The 19,161-nt window shown below is 48.3% G+C and overlaps 1 protein-coding gene across 3 annotated transcripts; it reads right to left on the bottom strand.

The window, feature by feature from the left end:
• Positions 1-1,118: 1,118 nt before the first annotated feature.
• Positions 1,119-11,691, bottom strand: LOC127331363 (isoflavone reductase homolog). Of its 3 annotated transcripts, none has more exons than XM_051357495.2 (4): positions 11,252-11,691; positions 2,482-2,722; positions 2,154-2,357; positions 1,119-1,514 (listed from the first exon to the last, which is right to left on the bottom strand). In XM_051357495.2, exons 1-4 carry the CDS (start codon positions 11,579-11,581, stop codon positions 1,348-1,350), a joined length of 942 nt encoding a protein of 313 aa, XP_051213455.1. In that variant the 5' UTR covers positions 11,582-11,691; the 3' UTR covers positions 1,119-1,347. The 3 variants fall into 3 exon arrangements, with proteins under 3 accessions (XP_051213455.1, XP_051213456.1, XP_051213457.1); XM_051357496.2 differs by lacking the exon at positions 11,252-11,691 and adding an exon at positions 9,276-11,151; XM_051357497.2 differs by lacking the exons at positions 1,119-1,514; positions 2,154-2,357; positions 2,482-2,722; positions 11,252-11,691 and adding exons at positions 8,206-8,885; positions 9,276-11,238.
• Positions 11,692-19,161: the final 7,470 nt, after the last annotated feature.

The following is a 19,161-nucleotide window of genomic DNA, read 5'->3' on the forward strand; positions in this document are numbered from 1 at the left end:
TTTTGCATGACTAGTTTAATATCAATGAGTTTGGTCATGTTTATTTATTGCTTTCATGGATTAAATTATGGGAAACTTTTCTAATATATCTAACACCTATTTTGTCGCACCATAAAACAGGTGGCCAATCCTAACAAATCCCTAGCTCCTGCAGCAAAGACTGTACCCAAAGAAGCTCAACATTGGCATTAACAAGTGTCATGCATTCAGACTTCGTTATCCACATTGGTTCATAGAGTATGTCATAACCCCCCGTTGATCATCGATCGTCAGGTCTACCAACCCAATCCGCATCAGAAAACACAAACAAAAGACCAGAAGAAGTTATTTGAAGATGCACTCCATGAGTAATAGTGGAGTTGATATAGTGAAAGAACCCACTTGACAACGGACCAATGTGGATACCAAGGAGTCGGCATATACTGACACGCCTTATTGGAACCAAGACATCCGGGAGAGTAATAAGGAGATATTGAAGGGCGCCAACACAAAAATATGTGGTAGCCTCCTCATTAGCAGATAAAGGATCACCATCCAAAGTTGTAAGCTTCTTAGTGGCTGCCATCGGTGTGGACACCGATTTGCACTTGAGCATATTGGTACGTCGAGGAAGATTAAGAGCATATTTATCTTGTGTAGGAGCAAGTCCTGTGGAGAGAGTAGATATCTATAATCCAAGAAAGAAGTGCAATGAGTTGGGGAAGGAGTTCAAAGTTCGGGCGGCCACATCAATAGGTTGTAGCTGCCACGATCAGTTTGGCTAGGCAGATGATAGAAGGGGTTGGGCATTTTGTCCCTAGGGGAACATGTACAGTGAGATGCGGAAGCAAAAAAAAAAAAATCGACGCTGGTTATGAGTCATGACTACCAATAGACAGTGGCCGATCTAGTTCAACATCATGTTAGGTTGATACAACCATGAAATATTTTATTTTATTTTTATTTTTTCTATGATATATAGGCTGTACAAATCTCAAGTGGCACATGGACCACCCTGTCCACTCTCTATAGATTTGACACTACCAACGGACATAGAATCCAAATAAAAAATTACAACTCATTTTTTTTTTGCGGGTAAATAAAAAAATTACAACTCATTACAAAAAGTCCAAACCGAGTAACCAACAATAATGATTTCATAATTTGAAAGTTACAAGACACAGTCTGTAACTATTATAAACTAACATAGTATTCACTTAACTTGAATGGAAATCTTATTTTGAGGACACTTCCATGGAACCACCAGATGGTAGAACAAAAATTCTTGACTTGGTTATAACCTGAATAATTTAAACACACTGAAAGTAACATATGCATGAAACTTTCTGTGAACCACGTGTTGTCTATTTATAGATAGCGTTTCATGCACTCGTCCATCCTGGTGTATTGAACTTCTGGGTAGAGCAGAGAAGCCTCTTCTTCCCCATCCTCCTCGATGTCAAAGTTTGTCAAGCAACCCTCATAGAAAATGTGGTAGTAATGCCCTACCCCCACCTGATTAGCGAAGTCCATACCTGGATATAATTAAGCAGGATAGTAAGCATGTAAATTGAGAATTTTCAAGGGTGGAACATGGTTTTGCAACTTCCATTAAAAGGGTTTTAAATAATAGATGTTACTAATTGGATGTGATAGTACATAATTTTCTCATGGAACTTTTTACAAAACTAGGATACGATATTACTTCTTGAAGTAGACCGAATCAGTCTCTTAATTCCAATTACTACTTGCATACAAGATCCATATTTAAAATTGTAGGGAAGACTTAGGCATCCACATTGACAATACCAAAAATAAATATTATGTAATACATTAACCTTTAATATTATCTCTAACAAGTGATGACTTCATGTGCCAAAAATATGTGATGAAAGACGATTATTAGAAATAGTGTGAAAAAGGTATGACTTCAGGTACAAACAAAAAATAATTTGGATATTATCTTAGGAGGCAAGTGATCATTCCTTGATTAAAGTAAGGCATGTTTCTGTCTCTTCACTCACTGTCATGTTCAAGTGAAGACATGATTCAGGTGTACATAGCCTATAATTAAAACACCTCTCCACAAAGATGAAATGTTTTGCACACATTTATATTTGTAAACTTATTTTCACCAATATAATTTTGATTCAACAGAAATGTACTGTTGTTACCTTCCATTGACGCCAAGAATTCATCACATGTAATGGGGATTTTCTCCAGAACCTTTCCTGAGAGGTTTTCCCATTTAGCAATCAACTCGTTTTGACTAAGGATGTTTTCTGTCGGTCTTAGGTATATTGTCTTGTTCAAGGCCCGTGGATCATCAATGCACTTGATTGTGTATGTCCCGACGTCATCTTCGTCCATGAATACCGCTTCATAGTACAACATAACTATATTTAGTTTGAAGTAGGACGTTGAAGGGAGCCGCAAATACACCTAGGCCAGGATTCAGACAGTTAGGAGAAATTAATATGTACAACAAACGCCCGTCTTTACCTTTGACATTGCCATCTCCATATATGTGAACTTTCTCTTTGGGTGGAAGTAGTGTACACATTTGACAGAGGTTAGGAACAAAGTAAGTAGCAAAACAATTCGCTGAAATGTAGGTGTGGGGAATGTTTGCTTCTTGTATCCTCCTCCTTATCTCCATCTTCTCATCAAATGTGACCCTTCCTGGTTCAAGGGCGTGCCCCATCCTTGCTGGGTCCATGCCGAATTCAGATGGTAGGAAACGCTGCATGGAAAATTATGTGTCTTATACTTGTGCTCGAGACATTTTCATCACTTTAATAAAACAAACCAGTTAAGAACAAGCACAACATATATGTCATACTCATAATACTACAATTTGTTTGTTAATTCATAACATGTTTTTAACAAGAATTATTTTGTCACGTCGTTTAGGTGGTGGCTTGCTCTTCTTTAAGTCAACTATGGCTTCTATAGACAGGGAGAACATAAGACACAACCAAATAATGGGTAACAAACAACTTATCGTCGCAACGTCAGCATAACTCTCGGCTATGTACTAAAGACCTGCAGAGGATCAAAACCTCACCGCATCACCGCACGACAGACGCAAAGGGGAGCACCGATTTGTTATGGATGGTGATGGCTAGGGATTAAGACGTGAAGTATTTCCGGTTGGCACTAGTCTCAAATAGAGTATAAAATCGTCATCATATACACATGGTTTATTTTCACTAGTTCATACAAAGTCTTGACCAGGCCCCTGCCATGGTTCGTCCCCTCCCAAGCATCAGTTGGATATCGATCGGGTGGCACTGGATCTGGAGCTGGCTTCCCCTGTTTGCGTCGTTAGACTCATCGTGGTGGTGTCTGTTGACGTGTATAAAGTAGATTGCCTATCCCTTTCCATCAGTTCGGACTTTTGGTTCAAGTGGCTAGTGCATGAAGCTTAACATGGTATCAGAGCCCCAGGTCTCGAGTTCAAATCCTGGCTTTCACAATTTATTCTAAAAATCCCCGCAGCCTCCTACCGTGTGGTCCCGGCCTTCCGCTGCCTCTTTGCCTCTCTACACGTGTTGACTTGTCTTCTCGTCTTCCCGTCACACGTGAGAGGGGGTGTTGACGTGTCGTGGATGACTGGGCGGGGGACCGGATGGCTCTCCGGCGAGCGGCGTTGCAGTGGCTCTTTTCTTTGACCGTGTGGACAGTCAAGAGTGGGTGGCGGGGAATCCTGGTGTTGGTGGTTCTTCGGCAGCGGCCGCATCCAGAACGTGTCATGGAGGTCAGGTTTGATGGTAGCAGGTGGTCCGTTGGTCCGTGGTATGACGTGGATGTTTTTTCGAGCTAAAGCCTAGCGCTTCGACGCCAGCGGTGGCGATGCATGTGGGTGTCGTGACCCTCCTGGGGTGTCGCTGCGTTACCTCCCCCACACCAAAGCTCCGGGTGAAAACCCTAAACCATTTCGGTCTCGGCGACATCGGCACGTGGTGTCATCATCTTCTTGGGGACGTTGGCGTGGAGCTCGGTTCCCCTCGGTCCCGTTGTGCTTCCACCAGCGGACATACTCGAATCGAACCTTGGTGCTCTTCAGCGTTTGCGTAGGGTGTCCTCGTTGGCCTCTCACCCTTTACACGTGACTTTGTTTTATCCGGTCCCGGTCCTCGGTATTTGCAAGATTGGCTCTCCACTCCCAAGAGTGAGAGGGCAAGCGGTCCAGGTATGGGGCTACGAAGTCCGGTGGTTTCACAAGGTGTTATTACATCTTTAGTCGGGTCTCTTGGATGTGTGTGAAGGGTGCGATCTCTCATGTTTGTGTTCTTTATATTTGTTCTGCTTTGTAAGAGTGTTTCATCATCACTTTGTACTGATTCGGCCGTGTGACTTTATTTATTAAGTGGAACGAAACCCTGTTTCGAGGAATACAAATTCTTGACCAGTAGCTGCTTTATTAATACTACTATGTGGTTTATGAGCTACAAAATCACAACGCGAAGTACTATTAGGTACAGCTTCAAATTACTACATAATTTTGGAATAGTTCTTAGTCGAACTCTCGTGTTAGCCGATCAAAATACAACATTACATGGAGTATGGTGCAAGTGCAACTTTGGAGAATCATATCCTTCAAAAATGTGATTAGACTCGTGCCTCTAGAAATAGTTCTATTTTTCGAATGCTCCTAGCAGAAGATCGGTGTCTTCTAGTTGGTGTTGGTCTTCCTAGCAAAGAGAATGGGAGTTCGAGTTCCATCAGAATCAGATTTCAGAAATTCTCACTAAGGAGGGGTTCTATCTTCATGAAATTTCAGAGACTCCTCCGCTAGGCATAATTGGTGTTGGTCTCATGCAGGTCCAATAATACACCAGCTTAGTTGAAAATACGCACCAGGTAAGGGGACTGCTGATCCCGCCACGAACAATCGTCCCAAAAAACGGTATTTTCCATTTAAAATTAAGATAAATTATGACCGTACACATATCCTTCGTACTCCCTAAGTTGTATAAAGGATGTCTGATGTTTCAGCTCAGGAATTATCCTACCCCAAAAATTGCGTTTCAGCTTGAAGGGGACCAACGATCTAGTGCTGATGTTGTTGTGCAACTTTCGGGACCCACTGACCCACATCAACTCACGATCCATGACTTGCATGATCGTTAATGCAAGATATGAAATGTCACCAGAAAGCATCCAAGGAAAGTGTTTCACTTTATCGAAGATTGGTGCTTGGTGTCTTGTCAAGGTCATCACACAGTATTTCAGGTTGTCTCGGTCTGCTGAGGAATAGAATACCGACAGCTCCGTCCTAATGCTTTTCATTGGCCCGGCGATTGGTGCTTGGTGTCTTGTCAAGGTCATCACACAGTATTTCAGGTTGTCTCGGTCTGCTGAGGAATAGAATACCGACAGCTCCGTCCTAAGACCATCTCCAGTCGCGTCTCCTAAAGCGTCTTCCAAAGGGATTTGAGGCACGCCGGACAAAAAAACCGTTCCAGCCGCGTCTCCCAAAGCCCATTTTTGTCCGGCGCGCCCCCATACGGTGTCCGGCGCCCCGAGCCCGTCCCCGTCCCACAGGGGACGCACCGGGCACGCCGAACACAACGAAAAGCGAGGCGGGGAGTGGCGGGACCGACCCGTCAGCGGCACGGAAGGCTAAAACCCCGTCGCCTACCTTTGGTCAAGCGACGTTAATGGCGTCCCTGTTTTCCCAGGCGACGCAGGGACGCGTCTCGTCGTGCATGGCCGCGTGGCCGTCCGCGCCGGAGTTATTGCGTGCAACTACCCGCTGCCGCCGCTGTTTTAAGACGCCCTGGAGTTCTCGCCGCTCATCACAATCGCCGCCGCCTCCCCCCTCCCAGATCTTCTCCTCGCCGCTCCAAAAAATATCGACCTCGTCCTCCCGCAAGATCGCCGCGGCGAACGGCTTCGGCCGCGGCAGCCTCACCGTGGCGCAGGCGTGGGCGCTGTACCACGCCCGGTATCCAGTCCCGCCGGACATGCGGCTGCCAAGCAGCGGCGGCTGGAAGATGGCCGTGAACGGCATTGGCATCCCGCCGCCGCCGAAGCCGGACACGGATCAATGGAGGGACGCCATCAAGGCCCGGCGGGCTCAACTCACCGCCGAGGAGCGGGCAGATCCGACATGGGCGGCCAAGGGCAACGACACCTGGTGGGCAACGTACTTCAAGGCCAAGTACGACGTCGAGATGCACAACACCGAGAACCTCGTCGGCGGCCCCAACAGCTGGAACAAGGATGGCCGCGCCCTGTTCTGGGGCGTTCCGGGGCGCACCCTCGACAACGTCATCCGCGGCATCCGCAACGGCGCTCCAAGGCTGGAGATGCCGTCGTCGCCGCCGCCGTCTCCTCAATGGCAGCCGAGGAGGACGACGTACTCGTCCTCCTCGCACTCTTCTTCCTCAGGACCGGCGCGATCGACGCCGTCCTCGTCTTACCGGTCGGCGCCGTACACCGTTCCCAAACGGGAGGTGAAGGAGGAGCCGGCGACGCCCGTCAACACGAGGCGTGGCGGCAGCGGCAGCCGGCGGCAGCAAGGGAGGCGCGGCGGCACCCTCCTCATCCCGAAGCCGGAGGTGAAGGAGGAGCCGGAGGAAGCGTCGCAGGCGGCGCTGCTGGCGGAGTATGAGCGGCAGCAGCGGCTCATCGCCAGCAGCGACGACCCCGAGGACTGCCAGTGTCTCTGCGGGCGGCGTTCTTGGCGTCCATGAACGACAAGGACGCCTGGAGGGGCGACCTCGACGCGGCGATCGCCTTGTCCATCCGCGACTCCGGCAAGCCGCTGGTGGACCTCACCGACGACGGCGAGGCAGGACCAAGCGGCGCGGTGAAGGACTAGCCCGTCGACGAGCCCGTCGGCGAGCGCGTCAAGCAGGAGGTCGTCACCGACGACATGTACAACTTCCAGCAGTACTACGACGCCTCCGGCCGCCGCAAGTGGTTCTAGATTAGGTTTAGTTTAAATTTAGTCAAATTTCGTTCGAATCTTGTAAGTTTGGACGAATCTTAGTCGAATCTCGTTAAGTTTAAAATTTCCGAATTTTTGTTTGGGGGACGCGACTGGGGAGCGACGTCCCCCAAAGGCGGCACGAACGAAACACGTCCCCCAAACGCTCAATCCGGCGCGGTTTGGGGGACGCTTTGGGGGACGCGGCTGGAGATGCTCTAATGCTTTTCATTGGCCCGGCGACTGAACTTTTACTGTTTTCACTTTGTACGGAAGAAAAGTACTTTTTGTGTAATTATAAATTTTAGACATGAATATTGCTGGGAACCAAAAACATCGAAATCTGCCACAAACACAGGAATCGCTTGGTCTCCATTTGTAAAGACAGTTTGCCCTGACTTGACTTTTCGTGAAAGAAAGAGGGGTGGCAGCTAGGGTGGGAACCCTATCAGCTGAGAATCAACGAGTACTTGTCTCCTCTACTAACCGATCCGGTGGTTTGACGGGGTAGATACCTTGGACCTGCGCTTGGCGTTGTAGAAGGTTGCCTAAAGTTAGAGTTTGATCAATCGGTATCGTCGTTATGGTGGCTATGGTGGTGTTGCATGTGACAAGAATAAGCTATACCCGCCTCCTCGTCCACCTTATCGGCAGCGATCTCCTGGTGACATTGAGAAGGCCGAGGATTCATCTGGTCACCTCTCCCCTGGAGAGGTGGATCTCGTCTAATCTACGCGTGTTATAGGTTTGATGTCATAAAATTAGGGTCAATTAAAGGGTTCAATGGCGACGACTTTGGCTCTAGGACGCTTGCACGAAGACTTCCTGGTTATCATCAACAACGTCAGGCGGGCTTCGGTAAGGGAGCGACGACAACGCCGTGCCGACTGGCTCACTCTGGCGGCACTAGTGGTCTTTAGATGGTCCAATTATCTCAATGTAATTGTTATTATGTTTGAGGTGTTCTATACTTCTTGTGAATAGATTTGGATCTTTCCCCAAAAAAAAGATAAAACTTAATTTGTGCTTTTCCCCGTACAATATCTAAGCGAAAACTGAAGAGCATTGGAACACGTAAATATCAGACAGAATCCTCCAGAAAATGCACTGAAGTGCCGTTTGTAATGAGTAGGGTGTTAAGTGAGACCCCATCTAAATTTCACTTGTAATGCATTTTACTTTTTTAGTGCAAATTTTGATACTAAATTTAAACTAGAAAAGGTAAAATACAATATAAGTAAAATCTGGATCCCACCTTAACACCTTAGTAATGAGGTCCAGGCAAATACTACAATATGCGTTTGCATGTGCGTGTGTGTCGTAATACCTGGTTTGCTGTTTCTATATGACTGAGAAATTATGATTTCTAACCGCTTTCCCCACCTACAGTAACAGAGAGGGCGATTTTTGGGCGACCGCGCGCAGACCAGCTCGCCGCCGGCGATTCGTCGGATTCCTCGCCCTCCGGCGGCCGCTCCGGCGGCGGGAGGATGGGGAATCCACGGATCTCGGCGTGTATATAGTCTTGGGGTGCGTGTGTGGCTAGCCGGCGGCGTCGTGGAGAAGATGGCGTGGCCGGAGTGGCTTTTGGCGTCGGCGGGCTTCTCTTCTGTCGGTGCGGCTCCGGTGGAGCTCCGCCGCGGATCCGCCGTCCTTTCCAGGCTTGCTGCTCTTCGGAGAAGTGGAGCTTGGCTTTCCCCTTCCGGAGACCGCGGGGTGGCGGCTCCGTCCGTTGAAGTTTTTGAAGGTGCTGATGCGTTGAAGCATGGCGACGACGATGGCGTTGCAGGGCGGAGGCTCTTCGGAGCCGAGTGGCGTCGACTTCCCGTCCGTGCAGGGGAGACTCCCGATCCAAGGCGTAGGGGAGGTGGTGCGGCGGCGCGCCGGCGTGACGTTCTGATCTTCGTCTTCCTCGTTGGGGTTCAGCAGGACTCAGTTCTTCTTTTGCTTTTCGTTCTGGACCTTTCTGTAAGAACCATGTTTTGATATATATCAGCTCCTTTCCGCAAAAAAAAAATCGAGCAAGTTGCGTATAGACTTTTCTTTTGACCTGTTGCGTATAAGACTTGGAGTTGTAAAAAAGTTGCGTGGGACCTCTATCTGGTGTAATTAGTAATTACACCAACTGCACATAATGTTAAAACAGAAAGAAAATGCAATTACCCAACCTCTTCTGAAATGCCGATCTTACTCAATTTTCGATGGACATAGATGGGTGCTAAGATTTTTTTTTTTTTTTTTGAAGATAGATGGGTGCTAAGATGGTGAACTAGAAATACGAACTTCTCATTCGAACTGGAAATTTATACAGTTGCAGGTTGCATATATATTACCTCCCCTGAGTGAGATAGCCTACCTTGACATTTCCAGCTTCTTTGATGGCCTCCACCAGCTTGAGCTGCAGCATGAGGTTGTGGCTACGGAAGTGCACCCCGGACATGGCCGACACCACCACGTCCACCTGCTTCACGGCGGCGACGAGGGCGTGGTGGTCGTCAAGCGACGCCTCGACGAGACGTGCTCCTTGCGCCTTGAACACCAGCAGCATAAGGAGCTTGTCGATGTCGAGGCCGATCTCCGGCCTCATCAGGACGAAGGTCTCGTGGCCCTGAGCTAAGCTCGCCTTCACAATCCTTCTTCCGATGTAGCCAGTGCCACCAACTACAAGAACCCTGCTTTTCTCCATGCCTGAGATACAAGCTGCAAATTGATGTCGTCGTTGGCTTCCGCAAGTGACGCCGTAGTACTATATAGAGGTCCGTGGCCTGTGTCTGCTAGAGAGCTGGGGTCGCAATTTGTGAGCGGGACACAGGCTGCTATCAGGCCCATGCCACTTTTTGTGGTCGGGAGTTGATATTCTTCCTCGGTTGTTCTTCGCGGCTGTTTATTTTCTCATAATAGTCGTGAAATCGAGAGGAGTGGTAGAAGACGCAACCCGTCGTGGGGTGGATATCCGTTAGTCAATGATCGGCCAAATCGTTATTATTATTAAAGTAACCTGCAGTTGGTATGCGATGGTACCAGGCACCAGGTGATATGGCTTGCCAACGACCTAGTCGCTTGATTGAGATTTGGCGTTGCGATGTCACGCTGTCCTTTATTTGATCTCAGTACGCTACTACTTTCTTTTGTGAGCACACGTGGTTCTTGGCTTCCAATGTGTAGCTAAGGTTGATACAATCGGTATCGTCGTTATGATGGCTATGATGGTGTTGCATGTGACAAGAATAAGCTATACCCGCCTCCTCGTCCACCTTGTCGGCAGCGATCTCTTGGTGACGTTGAGAAGGCCAGGGATTCATCTGGTCACCTCTTCTCTGGAGAGGTGGATCTCGTCTAATCTACGTGTGTTATAGGTTTGGTGTCATAAAATTCGGGTCAATTAAAGGGTTCAATGGCGACGACTTGGCTCTGGGACACGTGCACAAAGACTTTCTGATTATCATCAACAACGTCAGGCGGGCTTCGGTAAGGGAGCGGCGACAGTGCCGCGCTGACCGGCTCACTCTAGCGGCACTAGTGGTCTTTAGATGGGCCAATTATATCAATGTAATTTTTATTATGTTTGAGGTGTTCTATACTTCTTGTGAATAGATTTGGATCTTTCCCCAAAAAACAGATAAAACTTAATGTGTGCTTCTCCCCCTACAATATCTAAGCGAAAACTGAAGAGCATTGGAACACATAAATATCAGATAGAATCCTCCTGAAAATGCACTAAAGTTCCGGTTGTAATGAGTAGGGTGTTAAGTGAGATCCCATCGAAATTTCACTTGTAATGCATTTTGCTTTTTTAGTGCAAATTTTGATACTAAAATTTAAACTAGAAGTGGTAAAATACGCTATAAATAAAATCTCACTGAGATCCCACCTTAACACCTTAGTAATGAGGTCCAGGCAAATACTACAATAAATATGTGTGCGTCTGCGTGTGAGTGTGTGAATACCTGGTATGCTGTTTCTATATGACTGAGAAATTATGATTTCTAAACCGAGCAAGTTGCGTATAAGACTTTTCTTTTGACCTGTTGCGTATAAGACTTGGAGTTGTAAAAAAGTTGCGTCGGACCTTTGGTGTAATTAGTAATTACACCAACTGCACATAATGTAAAAAGAGAAAGAAAATGTAATCACCCAACCTCTTCTAAAATGCCGAACTTACTCAATTTTCGATAGATATAGATGGGTGCTAAGATTTGTTTTTGTTTTTGTTTTCTGAAGATAGATGGGTGCTAAAGATGGTGAACTAGAAATACGAACTTCTCGTTCAAACTGGAAATTAATACAGTTGCATGTATATATTACCTCCTCTGATAGAGTGAGATAGCGTACCTTGACATTTCCAGCTTCTTTGATGGCCTCCACCAGCTTGAGCTGCAGCATGAGGTTGTGGCTACGGAAGTGAACCCCGGACATGGCCGACACCACCACGTCCACCTGCTTCACGGCGGCGACGAGGGCGTGGTGGTCGTCAAGCGACGCCTCGACGAGACGTGCTCCTTGCGCCTTGAACGCCAGCAGCATAAGGAGCTTGTCGATGTCGAGGCCGATCTCCGGCCTCATCAGGACGAAGGTCTCGTGGCCCTGAGCTAAGCTCGCCTTCACAATCCTTCTTCCGATGTAGCCAGTGCCACCAACTACAAGAACCCTGCTCTTCTCCATGGCTGAGATAGAAGCTGCAAATTGATGCCGTCGTTGGCTTCCGCAAGTGACGCCGTAGTACTATATAGAGGTTCGTGGCCTGTGTCTGCTAGAGAGCTGGGGGTCGCAATTTGTGAGCGGGACACAAGCTGCTATCAGGCCCTTGTAGTCTCTTTTTGTGGTCGGGAGTTGCTATTCTTCGGTTGTTATCCGCGGCTGTTTATTTTCTCATAATAGTCGTGACATCGAGAGGAGTAGTAGAAGACGTAACCAGCCCGTCGTGGAAGCGGGCCAGGCTGCTGGCGTGTCTTCAGTTCAGATATCCACTAGAGTCAATGATCGGTCAAATCGTTATTATTAAAGTAACCTGCAGTTGGTGTGCGATGGTACCAGGCACCAGGTGATATGGCTTGCCAACGACCTAGTCGCTTGATTGAGATTTGGCGTTGCGATGTCACGCTGTCCTTTATTTGATCTCAGTACTACTACTTTCTTTTGTGAGCACACGTGGTTCTTGGCTTGCAATTTGTAGCTCAGGTTGATACAATGGGAAGAATCAACTTAACTTTTCTCTCAACGTCACATGATGTCATCAAATTTAAGTTGCATCCCATGTTGCAATGACTAGCACGGTTAATGAAGCAATCGAATGGTCCTCGGTATTTATCTTAGTCGCGAGCCATGTACAAGTAGTAAAATCTCAGTTGATTGTGCAGAGGGTGCATGAAAGCATATGGTGTGAGGACTTTTACAGTACCCCAAAATTAGTATGTGCCATTCATTTCTATTTTTTGTACTCCACCACTAATCCTATGGAGTACTAGCTCAAAAACCATGGAGTACCTTGATCCCAGGAGCAAAACTGTTATCAGCTTTCCAAGAATATACGGCGAAGTATTCGAAATCTGAAAACGTATGATCTTGTTTGTGGCGGCCGGAGCTCGGACGCTGCCACGACTTGTTGGCGATGACAAGACGAGCCTCCTACCAGTCTCCACATTCATCATCATGGGATGGACGTAGCAAGTCCACACGGCAGGGATATACACCTCTATCGGGACAACTTATTTTTTAGTTATACCTGAATCCAATCCACTACAGATGACTAACAAGTTTAATCTAAACCATGCGCGTCATTGTTGTATGATGAACTAGAACCCAACAGAATCAACTTAATTCACACAGAGGAGGTGATAATTTCCATACAAATCGAAATCAAATCATTTTCATTAGATCTGGGTTGAACTTCATGGACACAAATTAGCAGTTGGTTCATCGTCTCGTGCATAGCAGATAGCCCAAAAGATTGTGCTGAAACCAGAGGCTTTGATGGTTGGGATGAGGTAGCGATGGAGAGGGCCTGCTTTTGATCCGAATGAAGTCTGCGTTGCGCTCGGAAGGAGCGGACCCATGGCGCTTGGGAAGATTGGGTGTAGAGCGCGATCGGGAGGGTAGAGGCGACGGCGTATGATGTATCAGGGGTAACTGAAAAAGTCGAAAATGCCCTGCTAAATGGATGGCTATATATGTCTGGTACTCCCATCCTCCAAATAGAGTACCAGGGTACCCTAAAAAACTATTAAGTTGTTCAAGTTTCACCCTCTAATTTCTGAAAACCATTCATAATACACCTTTGCGCCGATTGATGGGTTTGATGTGGGTTTTATTACCACATCGGCGGTTCTTTTCCTATATCCAACCTTAACATACATGTACATGTATCGATAATTGATCTCGCATGTATTTACCTCCTGGTACATCTCTACCACTCTACTCCCTTCGTTTTGATTTAATCTACATTCAAAAAAATAAGACGAATTAGTAGTGCATTTATTAGTACTATTAGATATTTGAACAATCTATTCAACCTACATTGAAAATAACAACATCCAATAAAAACAGTAAAACCACCTCCTTTTCAATGTTGTTATTGACAAAAAATTAGAATGTAGAGTATTTTAAAACAATTTTAAAGGTAGAACGTAGAATATTTTAGAATAGGAAGAGTACGTAGCATACCTCTCACACTCTCTCTTCTCGCGAGATATTTTGTTTGTGAAACTCGATCAGGGCATGATCCGATCCATCTCCTTTGCTGGTGAGCCAGATCCCGGGGCCGACGCCATCCAATCTGTCGCCCAAACCGCCACCATCCAGTACAAACTCATACCAGGTTTCGTCTACTAGCAGCGGACGGCAGTCTGCTCAAAGACAGGGCCCGTTTGCGTCTGCACGGATAAATACATGTTTCAGCGAATAGACGCAAAATAATCGCAACGCGCAGAGATGCAAACGTGAATCAAATATGCGGCAGGAATACGTGTCCGCGCGTCCGTTTTGGTCTGGCTGGCCCCCTTCTCTTCTCATTTAATGGATTCATGCCCATGTGATGGCCATTAATATCTACACAAAAGACATCTTTTTTTTCTCTCTTCTTTCTAATTAATGCATAGTATAATTGTCTCTAAGAAGGTGCTGATACATGCGCATATGTGATCAATTTTCGTGTTCGCACCCGACATAAATAGACACAAATTGTATTCAAAATACTTTGGGCCGGTGGAGATGCCATAAGGGCAGGGAAAGGCGGCGTCTTGGCAGGGTATGGCCCTGGCGTCGAGTGCATCCTAGCCGGTGGATGCACTCCTCCATCACCCATCTCCCATATTGTTCCGTGGAGGAATACGCACAGAGGGAGAAGATAGACACATGCGTCTCTTGCATCTCTTTTATCGTTCCAAGAAGGTATTCATGCAGATTAGCTAGAATCCGGCAAATTTAGATTCTTAGTCACCCCCTCCCGCACCCAACCCCCTCCCGAAACCCTAACTCCTCCCGCTGCGGCCGCCGGCGGCGCCGCCGGGCAAAGGCCACGGGGCGTGGCGGTGGCGGCGGGCGTACCCCGTGCGCGGATGGGACGGCGACTGGGTACCCACCTCGACGATGGCGGCGGTAGACCTTCTGCCTCCCGTGTGATGGCGGGGCGGTGGCGGTCGGAGGAAGGTGGGGCGGCGGCGGCCCTCCCTTGCCTCACGTCGATGTGCCACACTGATACGTCCAATTTGCATCACTATTTTATATCATAATTTGCTGTTATTCATTGATATATTTCATATTGGGACACATTACTTATGTTATTTCATCTATTTTGCATGTTTCATCGTTATTGGAGGATCGAACACCGGAGCCGTGATTCTGCTGGAAAAAGCACCGTCGAACGCAATATTTTGGAAGATCAACTACGGAAGGAAATTATACCAAAAATCCTATTTTTCAAGATGACGAAGGAAGCCGGAAGGAGGAGCCCGGTGCAGCGGGGGTGGGCCCTCTCCGTGGGGCGGCGCGGCGCAGGCCGTGGCCGCGCCGGCTGTGGTGTGGAGGGCCCACGACCCCTTTCGCCTCCTTTTCTTCGCCAAACCCTTCGTCCCGAAGACCTAAGCCACGAGAGGGTACCTCGCGAAGAGTTCTGACCGCCTCTGCGGGGCGGAGAACACCAGAGAGAAAAGAGCTCTCCGGCGGGCGAGGGAATCCGCCGGGGAAATTCCCTCCGGGAGGGGAAATCGACGCCATCGTCACCGTCATCGAGCTGGACATCATCGCCATCACCATCATCATCATCTCCACCATCATCACCGCCGTCATCACCGCTGGACACCGTCACCGCCATAGCAATTTGGGTTTGATCTTGATTGTTTGATAGGGGAAACTCTCCCGGTATCGATTTCTACTTGTTGTTGATGCTATTGAGTGAAACCATTGAACCAAGTTTATGTTCAGATTGTTATTCATCATCATATCACCTCTGATCATGTTCCGTATGATGTCTCGTGAGTAGTTCGTTTAGTTCTTGAGGACATGGGTGAAGTCTAAATGTTAGTAGTGAACTATGGATGAGTAATATTCAATGGTGTGATATTTAAGTTGTGGTGTTATTCTTCTAGTGGTGTCATGTGAACGTCGACTACATGACACTTCACCATTTATGGGCCTAGGGGAATGCATCTTGTATTCGTTTGCCAATTGCGGGGTTGCCGGAGTGACAGAAACCTAAACCCCCGTTGGTATATCGATGCAGGAGGGATCGCAGGATCTCCGAGTATAAGGCTGTGGTTAGATTTATTTCTTAATTACTTTCTTGTAGTTGCGGATGCTTGCAAGGGGTATAATCACAAGTATGTATTAGTCCTAGGAAGGGCGGTACATTAGCATAGGTTCACCCACACAACACTTATCACAACAATGAAGATTATTTAGCCGTATGTAGCGAAAGCACTAGACTAAAATCCCGTGTGTCCTCGAGAACATTTGGTCATTATAAGTAAACAAACCGGCTTGTCCTTTGTGCTAAAAAGGATTGGGCCACTCGCTGCAATTGTTACTCTCGCACTTTACATACTCGTACTTTATTCAACTGTTACATCAAACCCCCCTGAATACTTGTCTGTGAGCATTTACAGTGAATCCTTCATCGAAACTGCTTATCAACACCTTCTGCTCCTCGTTGGGATCGACATTCTTACTTATCGAAGATACTACGATACACCCCCTATACTTGTGGGTCATCAAGACTATTTTCTGGCGCCGTTGCCGGGGAGTGAAGCGCTATTGGTAAGTGGAATTGGTAAGGAAAACCTTTACTGTTGTGCTGATTTTATTTCTGCCTGCTGCTATAAGTCATTATGGAGAGATCTTCTCTTCAATTTTTATTTGGGAAATCTACTACTACTGCAATGGTAGTGGATGAGGCGCCAGGTGAGGAAGAGATACCATATAAAATACCTATGAAAATTATTGAACGTGTTATGGATAACCGCTATGAAGGGGATGGAACTGTCCACCCCGGTGATCATTTACTGTTTTTGCATGAATTATGCGGTTTATTCAAATGTGCAGGTATTGCTATGGATGAAGTGAGGAAGAAACTATTCTCTTTATCGCTGTCTGGTAAAGCGGCGCATTGGTATAAATTACTGGATAATGGGGATTCTCTTGAATGGAATGATATTGTGCCCCGGTTTTATTCTAAGTTCTATCCTCCAAGTGAAATTCATAAGGATCGGAATCGCATATATAATTTTTGGCCTCATGATGGAGAGAGTATTGCCCAAGTGTTGGGGGGATAACCCCCGGTATGCCAAAGGCATGCCAAACCGGATGGTTTGAGCCATCGAGATACCGGTTTAATGTTCTTGCCGGAAGCCTAGTAGGAATCCGGGAGAGCAAGGCTAAGCCGGTATCCCCAAAGGGGTATGCCGGGACCCGGTATAAAAGATACCGGAAAGGAGAGCTCGGCGGCAGACTGGTCAAAGATTCTCTTGAGCAAGAAGACAAGGATGAGCTAAGCCAAGTAACTTTATTCAGAGCCACGGCGCCAAAGAGAGAGGTGACGGAGAAAGAAGCCGGGGACGTCGACTTCTATGATAAAAGAAGGCCCCGGTGTCATCTATGATTAAAGTAGCTTTGTACAGTAGCCAGTTAAAGTAGCTTTGTACAGTAACTCTGTAAAGTAGTTTGTCCAGTCAAAGATGCCATTAGGGTTTCTTGCAGTGTAAGCCACCCTCTCCCCTATATAAGGAGAGGGGGCAGCCCATCTTCACGGGCAAGTATGTACGCGTGTATGTAGGAAGGCGAGCACGTAACTTGTGTGAATCTATGAACATGGTGATCTAGAGGGAGTTCTTCCTTGTGTCTTTCTTCTTCAACCTCTGGCCTTGGCCAAGTTCTTGAGGAAACCATCCGGAATCTCTTCCCACCTGATCGCAAACCCTCCCCCGAATCCTCTTGCGTCCATTCGGCCCCAATCTAAGCCATCCTATGGCATCTGCTCGTTCACCACGACGACAGTTGGCGCCCACCGTGGGGCATGAAGTGGCGCTTGATGGAGTTCACATTCGGGCGGGCGTTCTCGAGATCTCCGGCGAGCGTACGGTGTCCGCGTTGGTGCAGAGCATCTACGCCATGGACTTCATCAACGACAACGCGGGCTGCTTCGCCAACGGCGGCGTCTTCCCCAAGAACGGCCGCATCATCGAGTTCGGCAGCCATCGCGTCTACTTCGGCACCGTCCCCGTGCGCCAGCGCCTCTCGCCGGTGCTGGTGGCACCGGACCCGCCAAGATGGCTCTGTGCTGGCCGCGCCGCCGGCAGCGTCGAGGTAATGATGACCGGTGTGGCTGGTGCGGAAAGGAGGTTGCGGTGAAGGTGCCGGTCGCGCGGTTTCGACCCGTGCGGCTAAGCCACCGGCGGAGCGCGGCGCAGCGCAGCGGGAGCATCATCCGCGCCACCGGAGACACCGCTCCAGGCGGCGATGAACGTCCTCGCCACCCCCATCGCGCGAGAACATCGATCCGGCGACGGCTCAGGCGGAGCTGGAGGCGCAGCGCCGAAGATCTTGGAGAGCGGCAAGGACATCGTCGGGCGCAGCGCGAGCTGAACCTAACCGTACGTGAGTATAACGCTGCCCATGGCTTTGCTTACGTTAGCGCGCATGCTTGCTAGGATGCCGGAAAACCGGCTAAAAGCTCGCAACCTAGATCAAGATTTGCGCAAAGAGATTCTTACCGGCAAGAGCGCCTACGCATACGTTAGCATCGTGGAAAAGCCTAAGTATAGCAGCCCGGATAAAACTATAAAAGCTGCTAAGGCGGCTGTAGAGCTGTGCGAGTCGCTTTCGGAGAGGCTTTGGTAAAGCAGCAAGAGCGTGTTAGAGAGCTGCCGGAAACCATTGAGCAGCAAAATGCCGAGTACCGGCTAAGCTGAACAAGGCAGCGGCCTCAAAAGCCGCGCGTTCAACACAGACTGGCGGTAGCCAATCCGAGGGGCAGGCTTCGTCCCCCATCGGATAGAAGGAGAGAAAAAGAAGTGAACGCGCAGCAGATGACTGTGTACGATCCGGTTCGTGCCGGAAAGCAACAAGCCGGGCAACATGATGCCGGTAGAAAAAGCCAAGGGGCAGAGCGAGGCTACGCCAGAGGCTATGCGGAAACAATCATGCCGGTAGATATGAGACCGGGCAAAACTATCGAGCTGCAAGGGCAGCGTACGAGGAGGAGGAAATAGATCCCCCAAGGTATCGGCAGGCAAGGGCCGCGGTACCGGAATGTCACGATGAAGCCGATTCCACGAGACCGGCAGCATACCGGAAGCCATGGGGAGACCGCACGGGAGAGAGATACTTACCGGAACGGGATGCGAGGCACCGTCTGGATAGAGTATACTTGTCGAAATGATCGAGGAGGAAGGTCCTCCAGGTCCAAAGTGTTTTGGCCCAAGGATCATGAAAGAAAAACCACAAGTTCGCAACTTTATGTTGCCCCGTGACACAAAGACGTATGACGGCACCACGAAGCCGGAAGATTGGCTCGCGGATTACGTGACCGCGGTATACGTTGCAGGCGGTGGAGGAACCGTAGCAGGAGGAGGAAACCGGCGTTGGGCCGTGAGGATCATACCATCGTTTTTGGTTGGACCGGCAAGAATCAGCTAAACAACTTGCCGGCAGGAAGCATAAATGGCTGGCTGGATTTTGAGGAGGCCTTTGTGAGCAATTTCAGCAGCACCTATCGGAGGCCAAACAGGCCGCAGCAACTTGCTCTGTGCGTG

This window comes from Lolium perenne, chromosome 2 (genome assembly GCF_019359855.2).
Source record: "Lolium perenne isolate Kyuss_39 chromosome 2, Kyuss_2.0, whole genome shotgun sequence".
In the NCBI taxonomy this organism is placed as follows: Eukaryota; Viridiplantae; Streptophyta; class Magnoliopsida; order Poales; family Poaceae; genus Lolium; species Lolium perenne.